Source organism: Pogona vitticeps, chromosome 1 (assembly GCF_051106095.1).
Source record: "Pogona vitticeps strain Pit_001003342236 chromosome 1, PviZW2.1, whole genome shotgun sequence".
In the NCBI taxonomy this organism is placed as follows: Eukaryota; Metazoa; Chordata; class Lepidosauria; order Squamata; family Agamidae; genus Pogona; species Pogona vitticeps.
Genome location: NC_135783.1, coordinates 184859096 through 184885407, shown reverse-complemented (window position 1 = coordinate 184885407; position 26312 = coordinate 184859096). Strand labels below are relative to the sequence as shown.

At 39.5% G+C, this 26312-nt stretch overlaps 1 protein-coding gene across 3 annotated transcripts in view; it reads right to left on the bottom strand.

Annotated features, from left to right (window-relative positions):
• Nucleotides 1–26312, bottom strand: part of SATB2 (SATB homeobox 2) — a 193587-nt gene that overhangs the window by 27493 nt on the left and 139782 nt on the right. For all 3 annotated transcript variants that reach the window (XM_020795339.3, XM_020795340.3, XM_020795343.3), the window contains 2 exons: nucleotides 20149–20304; nucleotides 2458–2655 (listed from right to left, as the gene is read on the bottom strand). In XM_020795339.3, the coding sequence (XP_020650998.2) occupies nucleotides 2458–2655; nucleotides 20149–20304 (354 nt within the window). The remainder of the gene's footprint in view (nucleotides 1–2457; nucleotides 2656–20148; nucleotides 20305–26312) is intronic.

The window sequence follows — 26312 nt, the reverse complement described above, 5'->3', positions numbered from 1 at the left end:
TATTAAGTAAATGTTTTAATATGAGTTTATTGAGAATTGTTTCTAATTAATCTTTACAGTAACATGTCATGTGCCACTTAATTTGTAATGGCAAACATGTGGATCTTCAGTTTCACTTTGGTGGGAGAGCTATCAACAGATTTTTATGATCTTCAACAATTTCAGTGCTAATATAGTACTGGTAAAGCAAGTGCCATATTTTTTCTGATTTAGCATTCCACCGAGTGGCTTAAATTAAATGTATTGCTTAGTGAGGGAGCAACTGGACAGACGTATTAGGATGAGGAATATTTTCACCACTAAAAAGGAAATCATGTGTTGTTCCTTTATAGAACTATTATGTGTTCATTTAAGTAGGTGATTTCAAATTCTGAATGTATTTAGAATTTGAAGTCAGGAAACACATGTTACATAAACAACATGATAGAAAACTTTGCATACTCATTTATTAAAATTACTACTTATTAGCATTCCCTCTCTTCACTAAGTAAACAAACTCAGGTTTCAAATTTTATGTTGCAGTCTGACCACAACAGCGTGCTATATAGCTACAACTATATTTTAAAAGTTTGATGACTGCAGACATATACAGGTAAGATAAACATCCATGCATATTATTATTGTGTGTTTCTTTATGGACATATATACATATTCAGCATGTATACATTACTGAAACAGCGACGTCTACGTTGGCTTGGGCACGTCGTGAGAATGGCTGATGGTCGGATTCCAAAGGATCTCCTGTATGGAGAATTAGTGCAGGGAAATCGCCCCAGAGAGAGACCACAGCTGCGATACAAGGATATCTGCAAGCGGGATCTGAAGGCCTTAGGAATAGACCTGAACAGATGGGAAACCCTGACATATGACTGTTCAGCCTGGAGGCAGGCAGTGCATCATGGCCTCTCCCAATTTGAAGAGACCCTTGTTCAGCAGGCCGAGGCAAAGAGGAAGTCACAAAAGCAGCAAAACCAGGGAGGTGGACAGGGGACAGATTGGATTTGTCTTCAGTGTGGAAGAGATTGTCACTCTTGAATTGGCCTCTTCAGCCACACTAGACGCTGTTCCAAGTCCTCCATATAGAGCACGACACCATAGTCTTTTGAGACTGAAGGATGCCTAATCTAATCTATGGACACTTACCTTATTTAAGCTATTAATAAACCTAGAGTCTAAAAGTATGACAAAGCAGAAAATGTGCAACAGCTTTGTGGAAGAATTGGTACCACTTCCACAAGAACAAACATTAGATGGATTAATTTTTAATAAACCATGAGAAAGTAAGGGTCCTTGTATTCTTCACCGACACACACATTCTGAAAGCAACTTCAGTGAACATCACGGTGACAGCTTCAGTATAACAATTCTGATCCTAGCTTCCTCTTACTGTTTCTGAACTGTGTAATAGGTATCCTCACTGCAAAGTCATTATCACAGCTTAGCATCAGAGAAAGAGGTATATCAACAAGAACAACAATATCGTAAGCGCCACAAACATCAATCAAATGTGTCAAGTGCTCTGCAGAGACACCACAATTTTCCAGTAACTGCCAGCTTGTTTTTGAACAAAATATTTTTCTTCATTTCTAGTTTAATATTAACAATTAAATAATCCAAGGCTTTGTAACTTGCTAATCAATACAGATGCATCCCACTGCAATTCAGTGCAATGTGTTACTAAGAAATTGTGTGCAGTATGCAGAAAAGTGATGAGCTTCAAAGAGTTTCAAAAGCAGTCTAAAATTTATCAAAGCCAGTTAGTTACATGAATTCCAGCTCTAAAAGAATGCCTTCATCATTAAAACCTACTTTCAAGTCATAATTTCATTTCAAGAAATAAAACTATACTAGCCACTTAAAGCACAATATGACTAAGGACACAGAATCCCTGCTGGCCTCCAGAAAAATATCTGTTTTCTGTTTTAAACAGATACAACAGCTTCATCCCCAATATCTTTGCTGTTACAGAAATATGATGATTTCAAAACTTGTATTTATTTATTTAAAATATTTTTACCACACCTTTCTCCATAAAAGGACCGAGGCAGCTTTGTTGCCACTTTATAAACATTCTTTCAGTCTGTTCCAGAAAAATACATAGAAAATACCAGGCACTGCCTAGCCAGCCAACTGGAAAATGTGTTGATCCACAGTTCAACTTCTTTATAATGGAACACATACATGTAATATAAGTTCTTGATGGGAATCTCCTTGAGGAAACACAAATTGTGCTGAAAGATATGTGTGTATGCATTTGTATGCAACAAATGCATACACACACATATTTCAGCACAATTTGTATTTCCCTAAGGAGATTCCCACCAAGAAATAACGCATCAAAAAAGCCAGTGTTTTGTGTTTGTAAGTCTGGAGGACGCTGGAGTCACTTCTGTAATATGGTACCTTTTCTCATATGGGACAAAAAACCATTTTAAAAAGGACAACTAGAGCACTGACCTGCACAGGTTCAGGAGTAAGCTGGACAACATGCTGCATACGTTCACTGTGATGGTGCCTGGACTCTTCTTCATAGATAACATCCCTCTCATGCTGGGGAAGATTCAGGAAGCGTCGAATAGTGCACAGATTTTCCCAGAGGGTACGATTTTCTGGACTTGGATTTTCTTTCCAGCGGAGCAGTTCACATAGCCAACCCTGCGATGGAAAGTCAAAATAACTGACTTGCTTGGTACTAGCGAACTGGTAGACAACATTGTTCTGTTACGCTGGAGCAGTTCTTCTGTTGTCCCATCTCAGTATACTATAGGTAACACTTCCAAATTCATGTCCCATTTCAGACAGCTTATGTGAGAATACTTAAAATCATTTCAAATTTCCTATGGATGTCAGTTTTTTCAAACTGAGATGGTTTTGAATCTCAAAAACATGAATCAAAGGATTGAGGTCTGGCACAAATGGGAACTCTGACACTTCCTCTCATAAGTGGACACTTCTTCATAGATAACATCCTTCTCATGCTGGACAAAATTCAGGAAGCATAGAATAGTGCACAGTATTCTTTCCTTGACGCCAGATACTAAGCACCCAATACAAAAACTCATACAGTAAGATTTGTTTAAACACATATTGATGAAGCAAATCAACTAGATTCCTAAATGAAGGAGAGATAAAATATGTTGTTATATCTATGTTATCATTTGTAAGTCAGTATGTGCTGATTAAGATGAAAATTGGCATGCAGGAAGACCCTTTTGAGAGCCCTTCCTCAATAACAATCAGGAGAGGAAAAACACTTTGAACTGCTGAATGCCAGCTTCCCAGACCTAGAACAATTTGGGAAAGTACAAAGAAGAGATAAAGGGTGTGTATACCTGAATTGTTAGCAGTAACTAAGAGCAAGAAGTCTGGAAATCAACTACATTTCTAGTTTCACATTATTGGAAAAAGCGTTGACATATCCTGTCAGTCATCTAATCCAGTGGTTCTTAACCTTTGTTACTCGGATGCTTTTGAACTGCAACTCCTAGAAACCCCAGCCAGCACAGTTGGTGGTGAAGGCTTCTGGGAGTTGCAGTCCAAAACTCCTGAGTAACCAAAGGTTAAGAACCAGTGATCTAATCTACTCTTTTAGCTTTTGCGAAAACTCAGAAGAACACGGGAGGAAACAGAGCAGGATCTCCCTCAAGAATCTATGAAGATGTGTAGAAGTATGTTTGCTAGAAAACTGTACAGATTTCCTTAGAATGGTCACCAAGCTTCCAGAAAGAACAGATACTCCAGCAGCTGATTAGCGGTGCCACCTTCCCCCAGCTCCTGCTTCCCCTCAAATTAACTTGCTGCATTTTCCCACAGATTTTAAATTATTAGCAGAATTCTCCCCAATAGTCAATGCACAGACATAACACTTGTTTTGAGAAAAGGATAATGCAATAACAATAAAAACAGTTAAATATGGAAGTGTTTTTAACCAGTTAACAAATAGTGTCCTTATGCCCAATGGTTAATACTAACCATAGTGCACAAGGACAGTATTTGTTAACTGTTAACTTTCATATTTGGCTACTTCTGTGTAGAAGAGAGTACATTTATCTACATTTTTAAAAAGTACTTTGTACACCTGCAATGCCTATCTGACAGCAGCCGTCTCTAACACAACAGTGACTGATTCATTCTTTCTTGTGCTTTTATGAGAAAAAACCCAACACAATAATAAAGTAAAATAAAACATAAATTTCCAATGACTTGCTAAGTTAAATAGTTGACGGTTTTATAGCCCATGCTTTCAACTGGGAGCTCAGTTTTTTGACAGCATATGCATAACCCAAACAAAGATACATAATATATTCTCTTCCTGTTGAAATCGAAAAGGCTTGAGCAATTTTAGTAGGACTGTGACTTGTGTTAAGAAACACTAAAATGATCTGTTTTAGGGTTGCAGATGTTTTCTTTGAAAGCTATATATAAAAGTACCTAAAGGCACACGTTTGTCACTGGCCTCCCAAAAATCACTGAAAGATTTTGGTATAACAAAGCCTTACAAGCCAGTGACAGCTCCTGATGAAAGGTGATATTTAAAAAAAAATACTCTCATATAATATCATGTCATTGTTCGTCTAACTCTCCACTATGTCTTCTGCCTTTACCCCCCACCCCACAAGGAAAAAAGGCAAGATTTGATTATCTCCGCTGCATCAGCCAAGACAGCAACACCAGCTGTTCTCATTGTGCAGCCTCTTCCTCACGGCCTACATGTTAATAACCTGATCATTCCATTTTCTCCTTCAACTGCCGGCTGCAGCACAGTGAAGAGACAAAAACCCAGGCCCATCTGCAGCAGCTGTAGGCACTGAACTGTGAAGCCACTGGGGATTTATAAACTAATCTGTAACACAACACTGCCTTGTTTTTACAAGTGAGAGGCCACATTTGTGCAGACCTGATATTTTCTTGCAAGAATCTGGTGGGGGGAGAGATGAAAAGGAGATATCTGACCATTTGCTGGGAATAAATATCTGTATTTAGTATTTCAGACAGTATGTATAGGTAACCACAGAATCAGGTGGTAAGTGACTTGCATAAACATTTTCATCCTCTCACCCCAAATCCTGTGTCTCTTTAAAGATACTGGGGGGGGGGGGGGGAAGACACACAAAAAAAGCTTTCTCAGCTCCAAAGTGTTTTCTCAGGGGTTCCTCCATACAAAGGAAATAATTTTGAAATGTAAAATAAACCATCTGTGGAAAAAATAAGCTCCTATTTCTCCATCCATTTTACAGATCCAAATAAGTTTCCAACAGACCACTTACAAATGCTTCAAGCAGGTATGGTTAAAATGCCTCCCAAGGGAAGTGTACCATAAGACCTGCATTTTTCCCTAGAAGGTTGTTTGTAAGGAATAAGAAAAGTTTTTCAGCTCTTGAAAGTCAGTGTTTTGAATAATCTAGAGCCTAAAATGGGCTGGCTTATCTGTGGATGCGGTTGTGATTTTGGAAGGTTCAGCTTGAAAAGAGAAGCATGACAGCTGACTGCTTCCACCTCTGCTTATGATCTTGGAATGTTGTTGACCAGCAGACACATTTGATTGATATACATTGCTATAATCTGCACTCATTACAGTCACTTAGACTAACGCTACAGGCCTCATTATGGACTACATGCTCTCTGCCATTAGTCTTTAGGAAGTATAGCACTCAATTTGCCAAGTAACTTGCAAGGTCCTGACCATGGAGCTATTAAGGAGAGAACTAGACTGCAGTGTGACCATGTGTGCAGACATGAGCAAACCGAATTAATTTCTGACAAAGAAATAACGATTCAAAGGTTTCATCCTTAGGACACCTAAGAATTCTCAGTACCCCAGCAGTTGGAAGCTAATGGCATGTTTAGTATAGCTCAGTTCTGAAGGTGAATCACATTCCAGTTATTTAGGGAAATATTAATCCAGTTTCCCCAGAAACTCTTTGCTTGGCTGATCAGATTAAGGGGTCCAGCTTTCTAAAGCATGTGTGTGCACACAGACACAGCAGCCCAACCCAAGAAATCAGTGATACTTCACAGCCTCAGACATATTGCGCCATGTATACCCAGCTGCTACAATAATTAGCTCATGAATGTATCAGCTGGTTCTGCAATTTTTATAAATAATAACTAACCTACAGAGCAGAAAGATTTTCATGAGCCTAATATTAGCAAGAAATTGCAAAGCCTTCCTAACTATGTCATGTCATTGTGCTAAATGCCCTCTTCATGCTTACAATTTTATACAAGCAGGCCTCCCTCTGATGCCATTTATAAATATTTATTTGGCACCGGCAATGGCAATTCATTTGCGTTAGCTTCCTTCACTACAGCTATTATTTAGTTTTTCTCTGTTTCTCAGTTTATTTGTACACATATACAGAGCAATTCTATCGTTCACTCACTGTTGTTCTATCCCTCCTATTTACTCAGTCTTTCACTCTTCCCTTCAGTACAATACATTTATGTACCAAACTGGTGTTAGATGGCTAATATGAGAGAAAACACTACACTACCATACGCCTCATCTTTACTGAAGCACACAGTACCTAAACAGACAAGCATCAGGAAAAGAGGAAGAGTGTGCACACTGTGTTGGTTTCCCTTTCCATTTAAATAATCTGAGCATGCCATTCAAGAAAGTTTTGCAGTACGAAGCAAAAAAAGTGTAAATGTCAAATAAAACAGTGACAGATGACAGTATTCTCTATTGAATAGCACCGTTGCTTCGTGCATGTTCAATGAGAACTCATGAATTATTAATAAATAAATCTCCTTTTTCTGTTTAAAAAAACTCAAAAAGTTGTGCTATTTTATTCTGGGAGGTGGCAACACAGAGAGTCCATGTGTCTTGTACTATGCATTCCAAGGGAATTATTTGTATGTACAAAATGCTGACAAAGAGTTTTACACAGTTTGCTACATCCTTGTTGATTTCAGCTGGGTGTTACTAGTTACAGAGTTTTAGGGAAAATAGGTGATGACAATAAGTTCAATACAAAGGTGTAGTGTCTTCCCCACAGTGTAGATAGGAAGAATTAACCTGTTGTGAGACGTTACATTCTGAAAGTATCTGACCTCTTAGTGGCTCAGTTATGCCAGTCAGCATCAATCATATGCAAACAGGCTCGGAAACTAATTTCTTGAGCCCAAGGGCAACCCATGGTCAGGGGCATAGAGCTCATTTCAAAATTTATGGGTCAAATGTTTCATTGTTGATTAATCATTATATTGTGAAGCATCATTTTAAAATACTTACGATTTGGGTATTTTTTTAATGGCTAGAGTGACAGATTCTGCAGCATCAATAGCACATCAGTGTCCATATTTTCATTAAGGTTGGGGAAAGCTGATCAATAGTCTGAATTTTCTTCCTTTGGAAGATGCATTTTCCAACATAACACTAAAGACTTCTTCTTTTGAGGACTTTCTCTGCTCTATCAATGAATCAATGCTCATATTACAGGTTAAATAAATAAATAAATAAATAAATAAATAAATAAATAAATAAATAAATAAATAAATAACAAATGAAAAAGACAAAAATGTGGTGGTACCTTAAAGACTAATTGTTATATTTTAATGTGAGCTTTTGTGAACAAGTCCACTTCTTCAGACATAAGAAGGATATATAGCATGGCAAATATTTATACATGGTATCAAAATGCAGACATCATGATTGGTTGGTTGGTAAGAAAGTCAATGGGTATTTAATAGAGATTTTTAATAGAGACACAGGTGGACATAATGAGGGCCCAGCCCCCTGGGGCTGGACTGTTCACTCACCTTCCACTGTTGCCGCGGGCTCCACACTCCCTTCCTATCACTCTGGAGCTTGCGGTCTGCAAGCCACTCTTCGACCTTGCAGCAGGAGTGGCTCACAGATCAGCAAGCACTGGAGCTATAGGAAGGGAGTGGATGGTCCAGTGGGCTGGACCCTTGCTATGTCCAACTATGGGGGGGTATTCATATTCGTATATGAATATGAATACGACCATCTCTAATATTTTACAGTGGAGTTTGTGCTGTAAAGGATGTAAGAACATCTGTCATGAACAACAATAGTAGAATAACATAAACGTTAATAATTACATTAGTTACTCACCTTTTACAGTTGCAAATGGCCTTTTCTTTATAGGAGATTGTCACATCAGAATGATGTGTGAATTATCCCAGGCAATGGATGACCACAACAGCAACATGGCAATGAGTTAAGATTCTCTGATTTACCTTTGAAGTTTTTTAAGTGGATCTGTTAAGGAGGAAAATGTACCTGGGAAATACTGTGCAGTACAATTATTGTAGTGTTCATATTTTGTAGTGCCCTAAAAAGCCTTGACTTATATTGAGTCCACTGAGATGAGTGTCTAGCATACACTTTATCTCCAATGTCTCTCTCTAGATTCTTATCTTATAGTTTCTTTTTTCCAGAATGGCCACTTTTAGATCATGTGTAGAATGTCCTGGTTAATTAAAATAATGTGAAACAGATTTCTCTATGTTTTCATTCCTGATGTCTGATTTGTGTCCATTAATTCATTTGCATAGATATTGTCCCAATTGACTTATGTAGAGTGCAGATGGGCATTGTTGGCAAAAGATGGTATGAATAACATTGGTATAGGAATAGGTAAAGTAACATTGTTAGATCCCAATCGTGTTGCCAGATCAAATGTGGGGCAGGTAGTTGTTTGAAACTACTGACACACAATGGACTACACAACACTGACACAGAGATGGGAAGGAAACCCCGCTACATACCCAGATGCCAGCTGATGTGTGATGTGTGTGTGAATTACCCCAGACAATCACCTATAAAAAAGATCATTAGCAACTGTAAAAGGCAAGTCTCCTTAGTATAATTAAAATTCATGTTATTCCATGATTGTTATTCATGACAGAGGTTCTTATATCCTTTACAGCACAAGTTTCAATAGATTATATCTTTGTATGAAAGAGGCTATCACCCCACTGTTAAATACTCATTGACTTTCTTACCAACCAACCAACCAACCAACCAACCAACCAACCAACCAACCAACCAACCAACCAACCAACCAACCAACCAACCAACCAACCAACCAACCAAACAAACAAACAAACAAACAAACAAACAAACCACAGTATCAGTACTTTGACGTCATGTACTGAGGGTGGGTTCTCCCACAGTTGGGGATTTGGGTAGCTCCCTCACTTTTGGGGGGGTGACCCTGCCTGCCAGGGATGGGGTTCGCAGCTTGGGGATTCATCTGGACCCGGCGCTTACTATGGAAATCCAGGTGGCGTCCGTGGTCCGTACCGCATTTTTCCATCTCAGGCGGATAGCCCAGCTGCGACCCTACCTTGATGTGGGGGCTCTCACTACTTTAGTACATGCGCTTGTAATCTCAAGATTAGACCACTGCAATGCACTCTACGTGGGGCTACCTTTGAGGCTGCTGCGGAAATTACAGGTGGTGCAGAATGCTGCGGCCAGATTACTTAGTGGAGTGAGAAGATACCAACATATCTCGCCCACTCTGGCCGCATTGCATTGGCTGCCCATCCTATTCTGCATCGACTTCAAAGTGTTGATGCTTACTTACAAAGCCCTAAATGGTTTAGGACCTCAATATTTGGTGGAACGCCTCCTCCCACCTAGATCTACCCGTGTCACTCATGCGAGCCAGGAGGTTAGGCTGAGGAGCCTGACGCCAAGAGAGGCTCGAAAGGAAAAGACCAGAAATCGGGCCTTCTTGGTGGTGGCTCCTCGCCTTTGGAATAACTTACCTCCTGAGATTCGCGCGGCTCCCTCGCTGGGCATTTTTAAGAAACCATTAAAAACACTGATGTATAGGCAGGCCTTCCCAACAGATAACCCCTGACGATCTTTTTCTTTTTATACTTTCTTTGATCTCTATCTTTCCTAACCTGTAATGTTTTAAAATTTTTATTGTTGAGCTGATTGTAAGCCGCCTAGAGTGGTCTAGTAAGACCAGATAGGCGGGATAGAAATAAAATAAATAAAATAAATGTTTAAATATTTGCCATGTTGTATTGTGCATCTCTCTTATATAAGAGGAAGTGGTCTTCTCCATGAAAGCTCAGATTAGCACAAACTAACATGGCTACCTTTTCTATAACTACAGCAATGCTCATAATGTAAGCAGGAAATAAGGTGTCCAAAGTAATTTATACTCAAATATTGCAAATTTAGGATACTACAACTGATGCACTCACATTTGTAAGGAAGAATATGTGCTAGCATTTCATTTACTGAACTGGAGATGGTGCTTATTTAATTTGATTTTCTTAAGATTTTTTTTAAATGAATGCATATGCACTGACATTTTGCAGGGCTTCCAGCAAATATGTGAATAGGCAAATGAAATTTTTTTAGTAAAAATGATTCAAAATCACTACTCAGCTATATGCTACAAATATTTCCTCACCCACATTTTAGTGTAGAAAAATGTCAGCATCTGTGACAAAAAAAATTATGTGTGATGTATGTCTCAAGAGACTAAATTCATGCTATTAACTAGAGGTGTGTACTATCAATGTGCATGAACATTGCTAGTTTCTTCCTGCCTTGTGTGATCCTTCAGTGCTAGACAGGCCTTCTTCATTACCTGCTGCTCCATGTGAATGAAAGTTGGCTGGCATTGCCCCTAGCCCTTTACTGCTGCCTACTGTCCACTGCCTGTTGTTTAATTCCGGGGTCAAAGAGTATTGCTAGAACATGCTTTTCCTTACATAAGAAGGCAAACCTGTAATGGAGCAGGTCCTTTAGTTTGCTGCCCAGGGCTACCACTTCAGGCTGGAAAAATGCCGCTCTTCAGAATCTCTCATCCACCTAGACCAGAGGTTCCCAAACTTTTCCAACGCATGGCTCCCTTGACTTGACAGTGGCTCCCCAATAAAATAGTTTTGGTGAGAGTGGGGAGAAGGGGGGGGGGGGTAATCCGGCCTGACTAGTACTTTCATTTGTTCTCCCTGACAATAGTTTATAATTATAGAATGCAACAAAGTACTACTCAAGCCAGGCTTCTCCATCCCTTCTCACCCAAAGAATAATACTGGAGAGCCATGACCAGTGGCCAGAAAGAGGCCCAGTGGGTGAGGGGGAGGAGAATGAGAGGCAAAGAAAAAGAGATGGGGAAGGTAGCAAGAGAATGAAAGGAAAGGAGGTGATTTGCCCCATAGCTGCTCCACGTGCCATTTGCCAAATATAACACATGCACTGCCAATTGCTGCTATACCAGTCGCCTGACATGCTAATATAATCTGGCACCACTCTGTAGCTAAGGGTCATTCAGGATGGAAATTGGTAATGGTGGGCTGGTTTTGCCACAAACTTATGGAAGCCAGTATTTGCACCACAGAGAATGGCTGCTCAGCAAGATCCCTTAGGAGATCATCTCCCTTAGGCAATCAGCAATCTTGGCATTTTTATCTCTGCAGAAGCCTTTTCCTGTACCCCCCACTCCTTCCTTCTGGAACTTATTCTTGACATTTGAGTCTTGCATTTTCTGCCTCCCACCTATTGATGTTTGCCCATCTAACTCCCTGCTTCCCCAGTAGCTGAAGCTCTGCCCTCTAATGATGCTTACACGTCAGAAAAAGGAAGCCACTTATCCCCACAGTAATCACTTCATTTGCCAGCATCAATGCCCTGTGCTTCGAGGGGCTGAGAATGGTACTATTGGAGAGGTGGCCCAAGTCCTGCTCACACTTGAGCATCTTCTTGCAGTGCATGCACTCAGCCATATGAGCATCTGTTGCACACTGTTGAAAATGCTTCTAGATTCTTCTTGAGAGTTCTTGTTTTTGGCTCCACGTTCCTAACAAGGATTCCTAACTTGTCGTCACTGCTAGTTCTGGGGCAAGCACAGCTGAAGGGGCAGGGGTGATTTCAGTGTCACATGTTTCTGAAATAGTGCCCCTGAGTTCCATCTGTGTCCCCCCCCCCCCGTGAGATAAGTATGTACTTGCTTTGCAGATGAGAGATTTGCTGGGAATGGGGGCTGTGAGTAAATCCTTCCTTGAATAGGATGGAGCCGCATGGTATGGATATGTAAGACAATGTCTCTTCATAACTCTTTCCCAACAACAAAAGCAGCAATACTGCTGCTGCCGAAGCTGACAGTGTCAGTCTGAGTGCTGATGCCATGTCTGTCCTCATGAGGTCACACACACATATTAACTGAATATGTTTGTCTGTATGTAACAATCTTATTCCACAGACTGATATAACCTGAAGGGACCTAAGCTTTAAATAATATTTCCCTTTTGATTTAGAATGTATTAATAGGCCCGTCGCCAATGTTTCTTTCATGAGTAAAGTGGTCGAGAGGGTGGTGGCCAATCAGCTTCAGGCCCACTTGGATGAAACAGATGCTCTGGATCCATTTCAGTTGGGCTACGGTACAGAGATGGCATTGGTTGACCTGTACGATGACCTGCTGAGGGAGGCTGACAGGGGTAAAATGTCTCTGTTGGTCCTCCTCGACATCTCGGCAGCCTTTGATACCGTCAACCACAGTATCCTCCTGGGGCTGCTCTCCGAGTTGGGAATTGGTGGCTCGGCACTCGCCTGGCTCCGTTCCTTCTTGGGGGACCATCCCCAGAGAGTGCAGCTTGGGGAGAATGTCTCGGCCCTGTGGAGTCTCAATTGTTGGGTCCCACAGGGGTCGATCATCTCCCCAGTGCTGTTCAACATCTATATGAGGCCACTGGGAGGGGTCATCAGGGGATGTGGGACTTCGTGTCATCAATATGCCGATGACACCCAGCTCTACTTCTCCTTCTCACCAACTGCAGGTGATGCCGTCCTGTCCCTTCAGCGCTGCCTGGGGACCGTACTGCAATGGATGCAGGAGAATGGGCTGAGGCTGAACCCGGACAAGACGGAGGTTCTGAGGGTGGGTGGCCCCGTGGTTGGCGGCCTGGGTGACTCTCTCACATTTGGGGGGGGGTGACCCTGGCTGTGAAGTGTGGGGTTCACAGCTTGGGCATACATTTGGACCCGACGTTCACCATGGAAACACAGGTGGCGTTGGTAGTCTGCACCGCCTTTTTCCACCTTTGGCGGATTGCCCAGCTGCGGCCCTACCTCGACACGGGGGCACTCACTCACTTGGTGCATGCACTCGTAATCTCAAGATTAGACCACTGTAACGCGCTCTACGTGGGGCTGCCTTTGAGGCTGACGCAGAAACTTCAGGTGGTGCAGAATGCGGCGGCCAGGCTCCTTTTTGGAGTGAGAAAATACCAATACATTTCTCCAACTCTGGCTGCACTGCATTGGCAACCCATTCGTTTCCGCGTCAACTTCAGAGTCTTAATGCTTACTTTCGTTTCGTTTAGTCGTGTCCGACTCTTCATGACTCCATGGACCAGAGCACGCCAGGCTCTCCTATCTTCCACTGCCTCCTGGAGTTGTGTCAAATTCATTCTGGTAGCTTCAATGACATTGTCCAACCATCTCATCCTCTGTCGTCCCCTTCTCCTCTTGCCTTCACACTTTCCTAACATCAAGGTCTTTTCCAAGGAGTCTTCTCTTCTCATGAGATGGCCAAAGTACTGGAGCCTCAGCTACAGGATCTGTCGTTCCAGTGAGCACTCACGGTTGATTTCCTTTAGAATTGATAGGTTTGTTCTCCTTGCAGTCCAGGGGACTCTCAAGAGCCTCCTCCAACACCACAATTCAAAAGCATCAATTCTTCGGCGGTCAGCTTTCTTTATGGTCCAGCTCTCACTTCCATACATCACTACAGGAAAAATCATAGCTTTGACTATGCGGACTTTCGTTGGCAAGGTGATGTCTCTGCTTTTTAGGATGCTATCAAGGTTTGTCATCCCTTTCCTCCCAAGAAGCAGGTGTCTTTTAATTTCGTGGCTGTTGTCTCCATCTGCAGTGATCATGGAGGTGATGGGACAGTGGCCATGATCTTAGTTTTTCTGATGTTGAGCTTCAGACCATTTTTTGCACTCTCCTCTTTCACCCTCATTACAAGGTTCCTTAATTCCTCCTCACTTTCTGCCATCAGAGTGGTATCATCTGCATATTGGAGATTGTTGATATTTCTTCCGGCAATCTTGATTCTGGCTTGGGATTCCTCCAGTCCAGCCTTTCGCATGATGTATTCTGCATATAAGTTGAATAAGCAGGGGGACAATATACAGCCTTGTCATACTCCTTTCCCAATTTTGAACCAATCAGTTGTTCCATATCCAGTTCTAACTGTTGCTTCCTGTCCCACATATAGGTTTCTCAGGAGACAGATAAGGTGGTGTGGCACTCCCATTTCTTTAAGGACTTGCCATAGTTTGCTGCCCTAAACGGTTTAGGACCTCGATATTTGGCGGAACGCCTGCTTCCACCAAGGTCTACATGGATCACCCGTGCGAGTCAGGAGGTGAGGCTGAGGAGCCTGATGCCGAGAGAGGCCCAGAAGGAGAAAACACGAAACCGGGCCTTCATGGCGGTGGCTCCTCACCTCTGGAACAACCTCCCTCCGGAGATTCGTGCGGCCCCTACACTGGATATCTTTAAAACCCAACTAAAAACATGGTTGTACATCCAGGCTTTCCCTCCAGCCAGTACCTGATCTCTCTTCTTATTTTTTCCTTATTTTAGTCTTTCTTTTTTTTCTTTTATTGAAATTTTTATTGAACGATTATGTACATCCTAGTGTTTTATTGTCTTTTGTATTGAAAGCCGCCTAGAGTGGGCTAATAGTCCAGATAGGTGGGGTATAAATCAAATGAATGAATGAATGAATGAATGAATGAATGAATGAATGAATGATGCTGTATCTTAAAGATACCCTGAAAATAAAATCTTGTAAACTAAAAAATACAGTGCATACAGAAGTTTAATCACCAGGCATGGTCAGCTATTCCCTGAAGACTTCACTTTATTGTAGACACAGATTTAGATGCCAACTGTATCTGCATGATAATAGCAGTATCATGATAGACATGGCTGTTTTAACTTTTCACCAAACTGTGCTTTAGAACGTTTAAAAAATGCTCTCTCGGGGTAAGAACTGCAGTCGAAACTGAGAAGGCACCTTATGTTGATGGGACTACCACCATGTGAACAAATTGTTTATAAGACAACTGAATCTATCCCACATTCCCCACTTTCCCACTTCCGCACACTTAATTAGATAATTATTTGGTAGATCCATGTAACAATATCTGTGCTGTATTTTGCAGACAATTCTACCACAGTGCACAAGAACGTAACTATGATTTCTCTCCATTATGTATTGCTATTGTCCTCTCTGTGGAGGAGAGTTTGTACAGACCCCAGTATGTTATTTGTGACTTGCTCAACTGATTTTTCTTTACCTCAAAGTCTAATGTGGAAAACATCCAGACAATTAATCTGTGAAGTCCTCAGTTGAACAGGGGCGATATGGTGTCAGCTATCTGGCTATCTGATGAGGTTAAAGTAGCATTCAACAAGTCTTAAGAGGGACTGGATTAATAGTTATCTGGTCTCCTCAGGTGCAGATAATGCTGGATCATTCTTGGGTAATTTTTGAATTGTCTATCAGTGATGTCAGTATCAACAAGACTTGTATTGTTGATCAAAATATAGTTGACACACACACAAAATGGCACAGATATTGTTACATGGATTTACTAAAACAGTCTAATTAGGTGTGTGGGGGTGACATAGATAGTAATTGGCATTGAGGATATCATTCTTGGTATCAAAGATATCAGGCTCAAAATAAAATGGTACTTGAGGAAGAGCTGATGTTATTAGGCAGTGAACACAATATTTGAGATCATGTCTTGGGGTATGATAGATGAATCTGCAGAAGTCAACAGCAAAGGAATGGCAACAAGTCCCCCTCACCCTTGAATGGAATCAATGGTCGTGGCCAAAAGTGGAAGTGGTACATTACTGATGACTGTTTACATCAGTAAAGTTATTATTGCTTACAGTACTACAGAAGTAATGGTAATGGTCAGATAAACTATTGCAGAGGCAGAAATTGACAATAATGTGATACTGAAGACAAGGACTAACTACAATGTCCATTGTTCTACCTGCTTTATCTGTGTCTGCTTCATGTTCTATAGCAATAGCCCACAGCCTCAATGTGTAATGGGAATAAGACCACCCCTCTCTGATCAGCAGCAATCATTGCCATCATTGTATATGACAGACAAGAAGAATGGTGATTCATGTGAGAAGAACAGTAATCTGTTTCCCAGGTAGAATCATGTGATTAAGAATGATGAATGTGGTGATAGTTAATATTCCCACAATCTCAATCACTATCAATGAGAGAAAGTTGAGTTTTCTTCTTGTTGATAATACTGGTGTGAGACAGTAGGTTGACTCTGAAGTGACCATTCAGCTATCTAACCTTCCAAACATAGGTGGTGTTGCACTGCTGGCTGTTTGGTATAGTAAAGGTTGAATTTTTGTATAAAGGGCACGGGAGAATTCAGCAGGATGACATCATTAGATCTTGATGTTGACTAATATGCATGGATCTTTCAATCCAAATAATCTCTGATCTAAAGTGGATCAGTGGCAATGTGACATTCAGAGAGATGGCTATCATAATGATGAGCTATAATTTGTTTTGCTCTTCCTTTTCTTTTTAGCTCTTTGAATAACATAATAGTGGAGAAAAAATTTAATCTTGTTCTTGGTTTGTCAGAGCAGTCATAGATGGAACGAAGAAAGCTAGTACCATCATACCTGAGGTAGAAGACCATGAAACCAAAGATGAAACTCAAAGATCAAATGCTTGAGTGCCTATCAGAAGTGTAGAACAGGATAGAGAATATTTATCAATCACTACTATCTACATGGTTGCTGTTTGGTGATTTTTTCAAACAGCGCCCTTTGTCACAAAAAGTTGTTTTTTATCTGCACTGCAGAGCAAATGCTAGACATTGCCTATAATTTTGGAAATTGTTCAAAGAAAAATAAGCATGCAGAGTGTCCTATGTGTCAACAGGAAGTTAGATCTTCAGCTAGTATCTTTTTAAAATTGTGCTAGAAAGGTGCTAGTAATGATTATTATCACTGTTTACCTCTTCTCTGTTCTTAGGGTAAGAGCTCCAGTTGTCTGTGGTCCCAAACCCTTTGTTCAAAAAAGATACTGCCTGCAGATGTAAAACTTCATTGATAGATACTCAAAGCAAGAGGTATAGCCAAGTAAACTGACATACTAGAACAAGGCCGCCTTGGTGGCAAATCAAAAGGAACTGAAGCAAATTGGAGGGAACAAGTGCTGTTATGGATGAAGTTTGCCATCCCACAAATGCTCTGCCCTAGAAAGTTCCAAAATGTCCTGCACAGGCAACAAAAAACTTATTAATGTGAAAACCTCACAGAGAGCAGAAAGAAGCTCCAAAGAATAACTGTATTCAGAAGATATAGATTGGGTGAGTATAATTATAAATCATGGCAGAAAGAATTCCAAAAGAACACCTACTGGTAGTAAACTGTTAATTCACTTTCATGATTTGCTACTTTATACTGTAGGGTTCAATGTACTGTTTTTTGAACTGACACTGTTTATGATTAATTAACATAATCTGTATATTTTGCTACCTTTCTACTTTCCTTTATATTTGTATACATACACGCACACCTCAAAAACATGTTTTATTCTAGGTGATCTTATTATGGGGGAATGTGATATATTGTGATAAGGATAGTATTTCTTGCTGACCTGCTATAACCCTAACTTGGAAATCTATCAGGTCCTGGAAAAAACAAAACAAATGTGTTGTGGTGCAGAAAAATACTACATTGACATCTCACCTTGTACCATCTGGCTATCTCTGCTTTTGCTGCTCATTGTATGGTGCCTGTCTGCTTTGCCGACTAGGTGAGATAATCACTTACCAATTTTGATCAGAATACATGTGGCCTTTAGAATCAGATGGTCTTGGATGGAGGGATTGAATAACCACAGCAAGCCACATTTTTATATAATCAATCAAATGGAACGAAAATAGAAACAATGTTTTTATTTAATCTGTTTCTGTGTGAAATTGCTTTGACTGAGAACAAGTTTGGGTAGAATGGATAGAGTGGTGTGTTATATAGTTAATGTATAGTTAACAAGAGGTCATTCCTATTCTGTGTGTGTGCTTCTCAGGAATATCTGGCCATTCATAGTTAGAAACAGAATGTTAAATAAATATTGATCTGACCCAACAATACTCTTCTTCGGTGTGTATTTTGGGGTTGACTCTCAATGGAAACTTATCTTTTTGGGTATGATTACATATTATGATGTTATAAATTTTATGAAGTTTATTACTTTTCCTCCTTAAATATGGTTCCTTAAGGATTTTTCTAGGATTTTTTTCATATTAAAAGATGGAAATATAATAAGAAAAACTACCACTAGTTCTCAAATTCTGCCCTCCTCCCCAGAACTCATGCTGTAGAATAAATGTATCATTCCCAATGATGTTAGTTCGAAATCATTTATGAAAATAAACACCTCATACTGTTGTTTTTTAAATAGGATTTTTAATTAATTATATGCCATCAAGTCAATTCTCCAAGGATTTTCTAGATATAAAGTACTCAGAAATGATTCACCATCTTCACCTTATGCTGATGCTCCAGGACCATGCAGCTCAGCTCAGGCCACATGGGTGGTAGGGCATGTAACCCCAACAAATTGTACATGCTGTGGGTGATCTTGGTTGTCCCCTCACACAAGAGGCATGGCGGGGATGTAAATTCCCAACCCCTGGCTCAGCAGCCAGACACTTCAACCCACTGAGCTACATCAGCTGTGAAGTGGTCATTGGTGCTGAATAAATGTCATATTTCTAATCAATATTTGTCATATGATTTATCAGTATCTCAAAAACAGATAATGTTCAAGCTTCATAATGGAGGAAACAAAACTGAATGCTATAACTATAAAGCAAAAAAGAACTAAGGCTCAGAAATATTTATGTATGAAGTATTACTCGGCATAGCCAGAGCATATTTAGTCTTCACACATTTAAAACCCTGTTCTGCTCATTTCTTTCATCCTCTCTGATGCTTCTCTATGTGGCAACATTTATCTTTTTCAAGGCAAGAACAATTAGTGCATCCTAATTCAGGAGAATGGACGGTGACCAGCTTTTCTGAATTTCAGCATTGAAGTTGGCACATATTGACATTGGTGAGCCATTCAAATTACTTTGGGTGGCTCACATTCATTCTAGTTCACGACTCTTCTGTGTAAAAATGACATGAAATTTCTAATTCAGTTTGTAATAAAATACAGTATCTTGATTAAGAATAGCCAGTCTTCACTACACAAATATCTTTGATATTTGTACAGAAAGGCACGTTTGCAAAATCAATTGTGCAGTTTTTATATTTACTGCACTTTTACCACATATGTCATTTATTACACAGTGGAAAACCGTTAAATGCACAGTAGTTGTGCCAAGTGGCATTATGCTTTTAACAGCTTTATTCGTTTAACAGCTCCAGCTCTCATTATATTTTGCCATGTGGTACAAGAGATTTTTATTCATTTAACAGTGTAAGGGGGCTCCATGGCATTTTGCTTTTATGTATTTCATATTGTGTCTGAGCTTTTGCTTTTTGGTTTGTGAGAGACCATTAACCCTCAAGCTTCTCCAAAAACAAGTGGCGTAGTAGAAGATATAACAAATTAATTAGGATGAGAAAGGTTTAGCTTATCTTCATATAGAAATCCTTGTGAGTTATTAATAAGACTTCAATATTTCTACAAATGAGTGAATTAACTTCACTTTCAGCACTTTATTAGGTTTTCATTTTATCTTTTAACTATGAATACACATAGAAGCTAACAAACAGATATCATTGTCAATCAATCTGCAAAATCATGCTGGTTTCCCACAGATAATGGTCTGATTCCAAATGTGCAGGACATAATTATCTCAAGGGTTCTTTCTGTATGTACAAGGTGGGGTGGAAACAGGTGTGTTTTATGACCTGTTCATTTTTTTTAATTTTTCTTATATCAAAATGTGTTGTTTCTGAGCTATCAATTTAAAGGACAAAGTGCAACAGATTCTTGTTACTACTGCAGTTAAATTGTTGTTACTACTGCAGATAAATAAGTACTTGATCATTTGAAACTCAAAGCTTTCTCTGCTCTTCAAAAGAAAAAAGAAAAAAAAGAACTCCATGCTCACCTGACTTTTGTTGGCAGCTACTTTGGCGAAGAGAGCCTGAGACACTTTGGCCCTTTTCATCTCCTGTTGGATCTCGTCATAAATGGCAGCTGTGATGTTGATGTTGGCTCCGTCCACCTTAATGGGGAGGTCTGTTGTTGGTGTCGAGGTTTTGGCCTACCGAGAGACCATGAAAATAATAATTAAAAAAGTGCTGCTTTCAGCCCAGCCATCTGTGCAGAAATTATCAAAGGATTTCAGTCAGCTGATGCCAAACTGCATTAGCTACTGAGGGACACTTCCTGTCCATTATTCTAATCAGGTTAATTGTGATTTGAAATAATTGCAGTGCATTCCTATAGGACATACATTGCTCTCTCTCTTGCTCTTGCTCTCGCTCCCTTTCTCACACACACAAGTACACAGACAGCACACTTCTCTGTCCCTCTCTTTGATACATACAGAAAAAGTATGTATGGGGAAGCAGAAAGATTACATAGCAGAAGCATTAAACTCCAATTAGTTGCTCAATTCAGCTGGCTTCCAAATACTTGTCATATATATATCTAGATTTTGTTTTTCCTTCCCTTAAAAACAGTGTACCTTGGTGGAACAGCCAATTCTTCCAGAAAAAATGAGTAAATGCATAGAGGTCTCTAAATAATAAATTATTACTCAATTTAATGCACTCCCTCGAGTCTCTCTCATCCTTTATTAAAATGATACGTATGTCATTTGAGTATGTATGCTTTCCCATCATTATGCTGGCCAGACAGTCACCTAATTTCACCTAGGAAATCAGTGGGAATGAGAAAAAATTAATAACTCCAGGCTTGACAATGTACTTGATGTGCTGCCCTTGGTCTCCTAAACTCATATTGCAATTCCTTGTATTCCACTGCACTCCTTTTAACTAAATGATTTCCAATGATGTCTATGACAACTGAAGGACACTAAACAGAGAATGCTGGCTTTCCCACATACCTAACAATCAGAGACAGATCTAGGAGAAGATAAAGAATGGAGACAGTGGGAGCTCTTATGCCCAAACCAGAAACCTTCCCCATTCCTATTTTGTGTGGCTGACAATTTCACCAGTGTAACTCAAACACAATATTGAAACAATAAATTAAACTATATGCTTAATTGTCATGGTTATATTGCACAAATTTTATATCAAACAGCAGCCTTTAGTGTGGGGGTTCATGTGCATATGCACACACACATACACACACGCACACAATGGCAACAAAGACAACTAAAATATAGGAAGGATATTAGGAAACTGAACATATTAAAGTAAAACTTGCATCTAGCATAGACAAGAATGTCATCCCCCCCCCTTTGCTGGTACTTTTTAAAAGCAAAATTTGTAGGACCTGCTGAATACTACTAATAAAGTTAATTTAATAGTGTTGCATGATTCATCCGAAAGAAAAATAAATTTCACAAAACTGTCTTTAATAGGAAATATTGTGTTTTATTGTATTTGAGAAACTTTAAAAACCCCATCTGCTCCTACGCAAAGGTCTACAAAAGGTTGGTTTAGAACAACAAGTGATTTGAATGTGTTTTATTGTTCCTTATGTTTTAGTATAATATTTGTTTGATCACTTTTGTATTTATATACTCAGCGTCGTTGGTTTTAAATACTGGTTTTTAATTATGTAAGCCGCTTTGGATACATTTTAATGAGAAAGGAAGGGTAAAAATATTTTAAATAAATAAAAATAAACAGTACCGTGGTGAACAAAGTATGGCCTGTAGACACTGCTCTGAAACTTCCATCAGCCCTAGCCGACAAAGCCAGTACTGAGGAGCTACAATCTAACAACTGGTGGTTCATTTTTGCTCACCCTTGTTCTAGAACCACTTCTTTTCATATGAATCTGGCTGAAGTCAAGCTTCAGAGATACTGTTATAGAACATTTCTCTATCACAGGTATACTAGGTGGACAATACTGTACACAATATTTTCAAGTTAGGACACAGGAGACCGGGGCCCAAATCCATCTGGCAACTCATTTGGGGTGGCAATAGTGACCATCCCTCAAACATTTCCCATCCCTTGAAAATCCTACTGGATAATAAGTGTTTTGATGGCACATAACAACAGCAATACTGAACTCATGAAGGAGATATCTGGTTCCATCTCTGCATTTCGGCAGTTAATTTAAAAAATGTAAAGTTTTATTACCAAAGATGGCACTTTTAGAAGCGCTTGCTGAGGCTTCTACTCTTTTCCCCCTAGAACATCTGTTTTGATGAGTGAGATGACAAGGATGTTTTAAAGTTTGCAGCTCTGTATTATTATAATTGCTTACATATCTGTGTGTTCAATAATAGGAATTAGTTGTCCTTTCTTTAAACAAAAATGTAATAAAAATATGAGAAGTAAATAAATACGTTTTATTAAAAACAACCGGCTAGTAATAACATAGTGGGATTTGTATTAAATATTTCAATAAATATAACTGTCCTAAATTTTCAAAAAATTTCTTTTAAATTGTTTATTATCTGGATTTTCTGGATGCTATCTTTGGAACTTCTGATATAGGGATAATAATGTAGTCTCTTCATTATTTCGTATCTTTTAGCAAAGAGCAAAGAAACAAGAAACCAAATTTTAAATCTTTCTGTATTCCTCACAATTTTCTTCTACAAAAAGGCTTAAAATAGGCTTGATCAGCTATGGCCACCTAATACTGAGAGCTGTATTACTAATTAGTAATAAGTCAATGTAAACCTAAAAACTAAGGGGAAAAATAACAAATATTTGGCTATTATATTTCTTCATACTTTCTCAGATTATCCACAGCAGAATAAAATCATATCACAGGCTGGTATCTATGGAAACACAATTTTGTATATAAGATTAATTATGCTATCACAATGTAAGTCTTTCTTTTTCAATACGTTTTCTCTGCATACCAAGCATGACTATTTCTTTTGATACTATATTCTAGTATCAAAATATTCATTCTCAGTGGCAAACCTTCAGCAGAAATCACATGTACATTCTGAAACATTTGATGTTTTAAATTATTTTTGCTCTCTGTTAGTTACCATGTAACAACTAATGTTGGCAAATCATGGTTTAGCAAAATAAAATGTCCCCCTCTATCTACATAGGTGGTGCAGAAGAAAGCACTTTTGCCTACCCTGGGTAAAATCAGTTGCTTAATCCCACATGAACCTAAACAAATGTTAGGGATATCTGCTGAGATGATTTGGGTGCCAGTTGTCAAAAGGTGAGTTGACTGGCAATTATAGACATATATTTTTCAGATATATTTTAATTTTGCTGGGGGATTTCATCTTGTTCTGATGTGTTAAGTAAAGCTTTATGCTGTTTCTATATTCTAGACTAATTATTAACTTTAATCTTTCTGATATTGTGAAACTGATGCTATTAATAAAATGGAAATATCTAAGGACACTGTAATTAGGTTCAAATGAGGTCTATATGAAGAGATATGATACACGTACTTCACTGTATTATTAATCACCTCTGGCCCTACATGTCATGGTCTCGCTGAGCAAGTCCTCTAAGTAAGGACGAGCTAAAATCCTATGAGCCTGACCAGGGAACTACTGGATCCTGGAAGACCCTGGGAATTAGTGTCCAGGAAGCTGAATGTCTGGAAGCCGGCAGCACTGTGTCTGAGTGAAAGGAGGATGCTGAAGCACCTCCCAGTCAGCAAGAATTCCACATGATAGATAAGCCCAGGAGAAGCCCCTGGGTGAAATACTCACTGCAGAGAGAAACTCCACAGGAAAAGAAGCATCCTCAAGAATAGCTAGTTTCCTTAAGGGAGAACTCTTCCTCTCAGTGAGGCAAAACAAGTGAAATCAGGCAGCTGTGTTCCTTCTGATGTGGATACATCCTACAACTAAGTTTTGGGTATGGTTCGTGCAGCTTAGTCATACAAAACATAGGCTATGACTGGGACATGTGCTGGAGACTTTTCTAACTTTTCATCTTGCCTTCTATGTATTCTGACCCATATTCCTGACTCCTTGACTGTGTCTGATATTCTGGACCAGCTTGACTCCATTTCTTGGATGTTCCATTTGTTTTCAGTTACTGTTGGATTGGCTTTACTTTGAATAGTGCTTGGAATCTGGTTTCAGATATCCCACACTTGATTTACCTATCTCTCCAGGCCTCTGGAAGGAGGAAAAGAGCAGCAAAATGTCATTCATCTTTTTAATTCCAGAGGTGAAAGAACCTCCATCAATTTTTTTCTTATAGTACATCTCTGATACATACACATGGCTTTCTCAATTAAAAAAAATCTTTACAATTTTTAATGTTTTTGCAGATGGGAGCACAAGGTTTGCAAGATGAAGGACACAATCAATGTATAGGTAAAATTACTCAAGAAAATTAGATGCCAGTATGTGCTTATTCTATTATCTACCATCAAGCTGCATCCAATTTATAGCTAAGCATGAAATTTTAGTATTTTTTCTGACTACATCTGCTAGAATTCACCAGGAATTGCCCCACTTGTAGCCAAAAAAATCCGTATTTTCAGAGAAGTGACAATACTCACTGTTTTGTCTCAGCACCTCCCTCTGGAGTGACCACCATTAGCCTAAAATAGGACATAGCTGGGAATGGCTAAGCTCCTTGAGATGTGCAAGGAATTAGAGCACTGGTAGTCTCTCTACAGAGAGACTCTATACAGGGTGCCTCTTGGAAAACCAACAGTCCCCTAATCCCTTGCAGCTGTCAGGGAGGTTAGTCATTGTCATCCAATTCTTTCTATAGGCTAATGACAGTCACTCCAGTCCTCCATTGCAGGATTCAGAATATTTCATACTCTGATTTAAATCACTTTGTCTTGCTTTGTTCTTACATATGTAATATTTATTAGTTGCATGTGCAATAAAGAAAACATCAGATCTGTTAAACTAAGTAAATAGTTTGTTCTATATTGTTCTTCACCTATTTAGTTTTTGCTGAACCAGCTTGTTCACAACTCTGAAACCTTTACTTGCTAGGTATGCAACTATACAAAGTAGATGGTAGGGAAACCTGGAGAGAAAGATTGGAAAGAACAGTTTGGGAAATATACTTTGTTTGTATTGTAATGAGAAAAAAAAAAGGGAAAACTCAATTAACTATGAACAACTGCAAGAGGCATATGAAAAATACTATCAGATATTATGCACTCAAAATTGCTTTCAAATGTTTTGAAATGGTTCCCACCCATAAACCTAGTCAAGCCTTTCAGAATCCACAGGTACACTGTTTATCTTTTGAGACCTATTCTCCCCCTTTACAGCGATTGTGTCATATTTGACAAGTCCCTAGAAAAGATTTCTTCCCAACTCTCTAATTACTCCTTGATGTCTCCCCTACCCAAGGTTACCAGGTGAAGAAGGAACACAGTCTGTTGCATGAAAACATGCAATTCCCACTCCCTGGCACTCCCTTGCATTAACAGTAAGAATAGAACAGCTGGGTGAGGCAGCTGTAACCACTGCCTCTAGACCCCACCTTAATATATGTGTGCCTCTGTACAACACTGGGCAAAAACTAAAAGGAAGGAAGGAAGCTGGGACCCAAGGCTCTCAACTTTTGTCTGAGTGTGCCAGATGCTCCAGGCCTGCCCGTCTTCAGCAGAAGCACAAGACTATCACATCAATAGTGCGAACACAGAACACATGCCACTACCAAAGAAAGTTATGCTATACTGACACTTTCAACAGCTTACTAGAGTGTCAGATAGCAAGTCAGTGTCTAGTGCTTCCTTACCTAGAGACAATGGAAATCAAACCTAGAACCTTCTGCATACAAAGCATATGTTCTACCATTGAGCTATGCACTCAAGATCAGGGTAGGAAAGAGCCTTCTCTTGAATGGGCCCATACAACACTAAGAATGTACTGCTAGCCCACTAGAAAAAAAAACAGCCTTCAATGTGTGCCCATCCAGGAACAACTCATAATAACCTGGCTCAGATCAATCTCTGAATCCACTGAAGAAGCAGGTTGGTTAACTTGGAGGCTCTGACCAGGATCTACTGTACTGTAATTTTGTCCTTGCTTTACTGTTAGTTGATCGCAGTCACCCTAACAGATCCCGGAGAAGCTTTAATTAATTATCCTGGTCCCTGCTAAGAGACTGGCTTTCCGACAGGAGATAAGGAACTGAAGCAAATCCTTATTAGTGT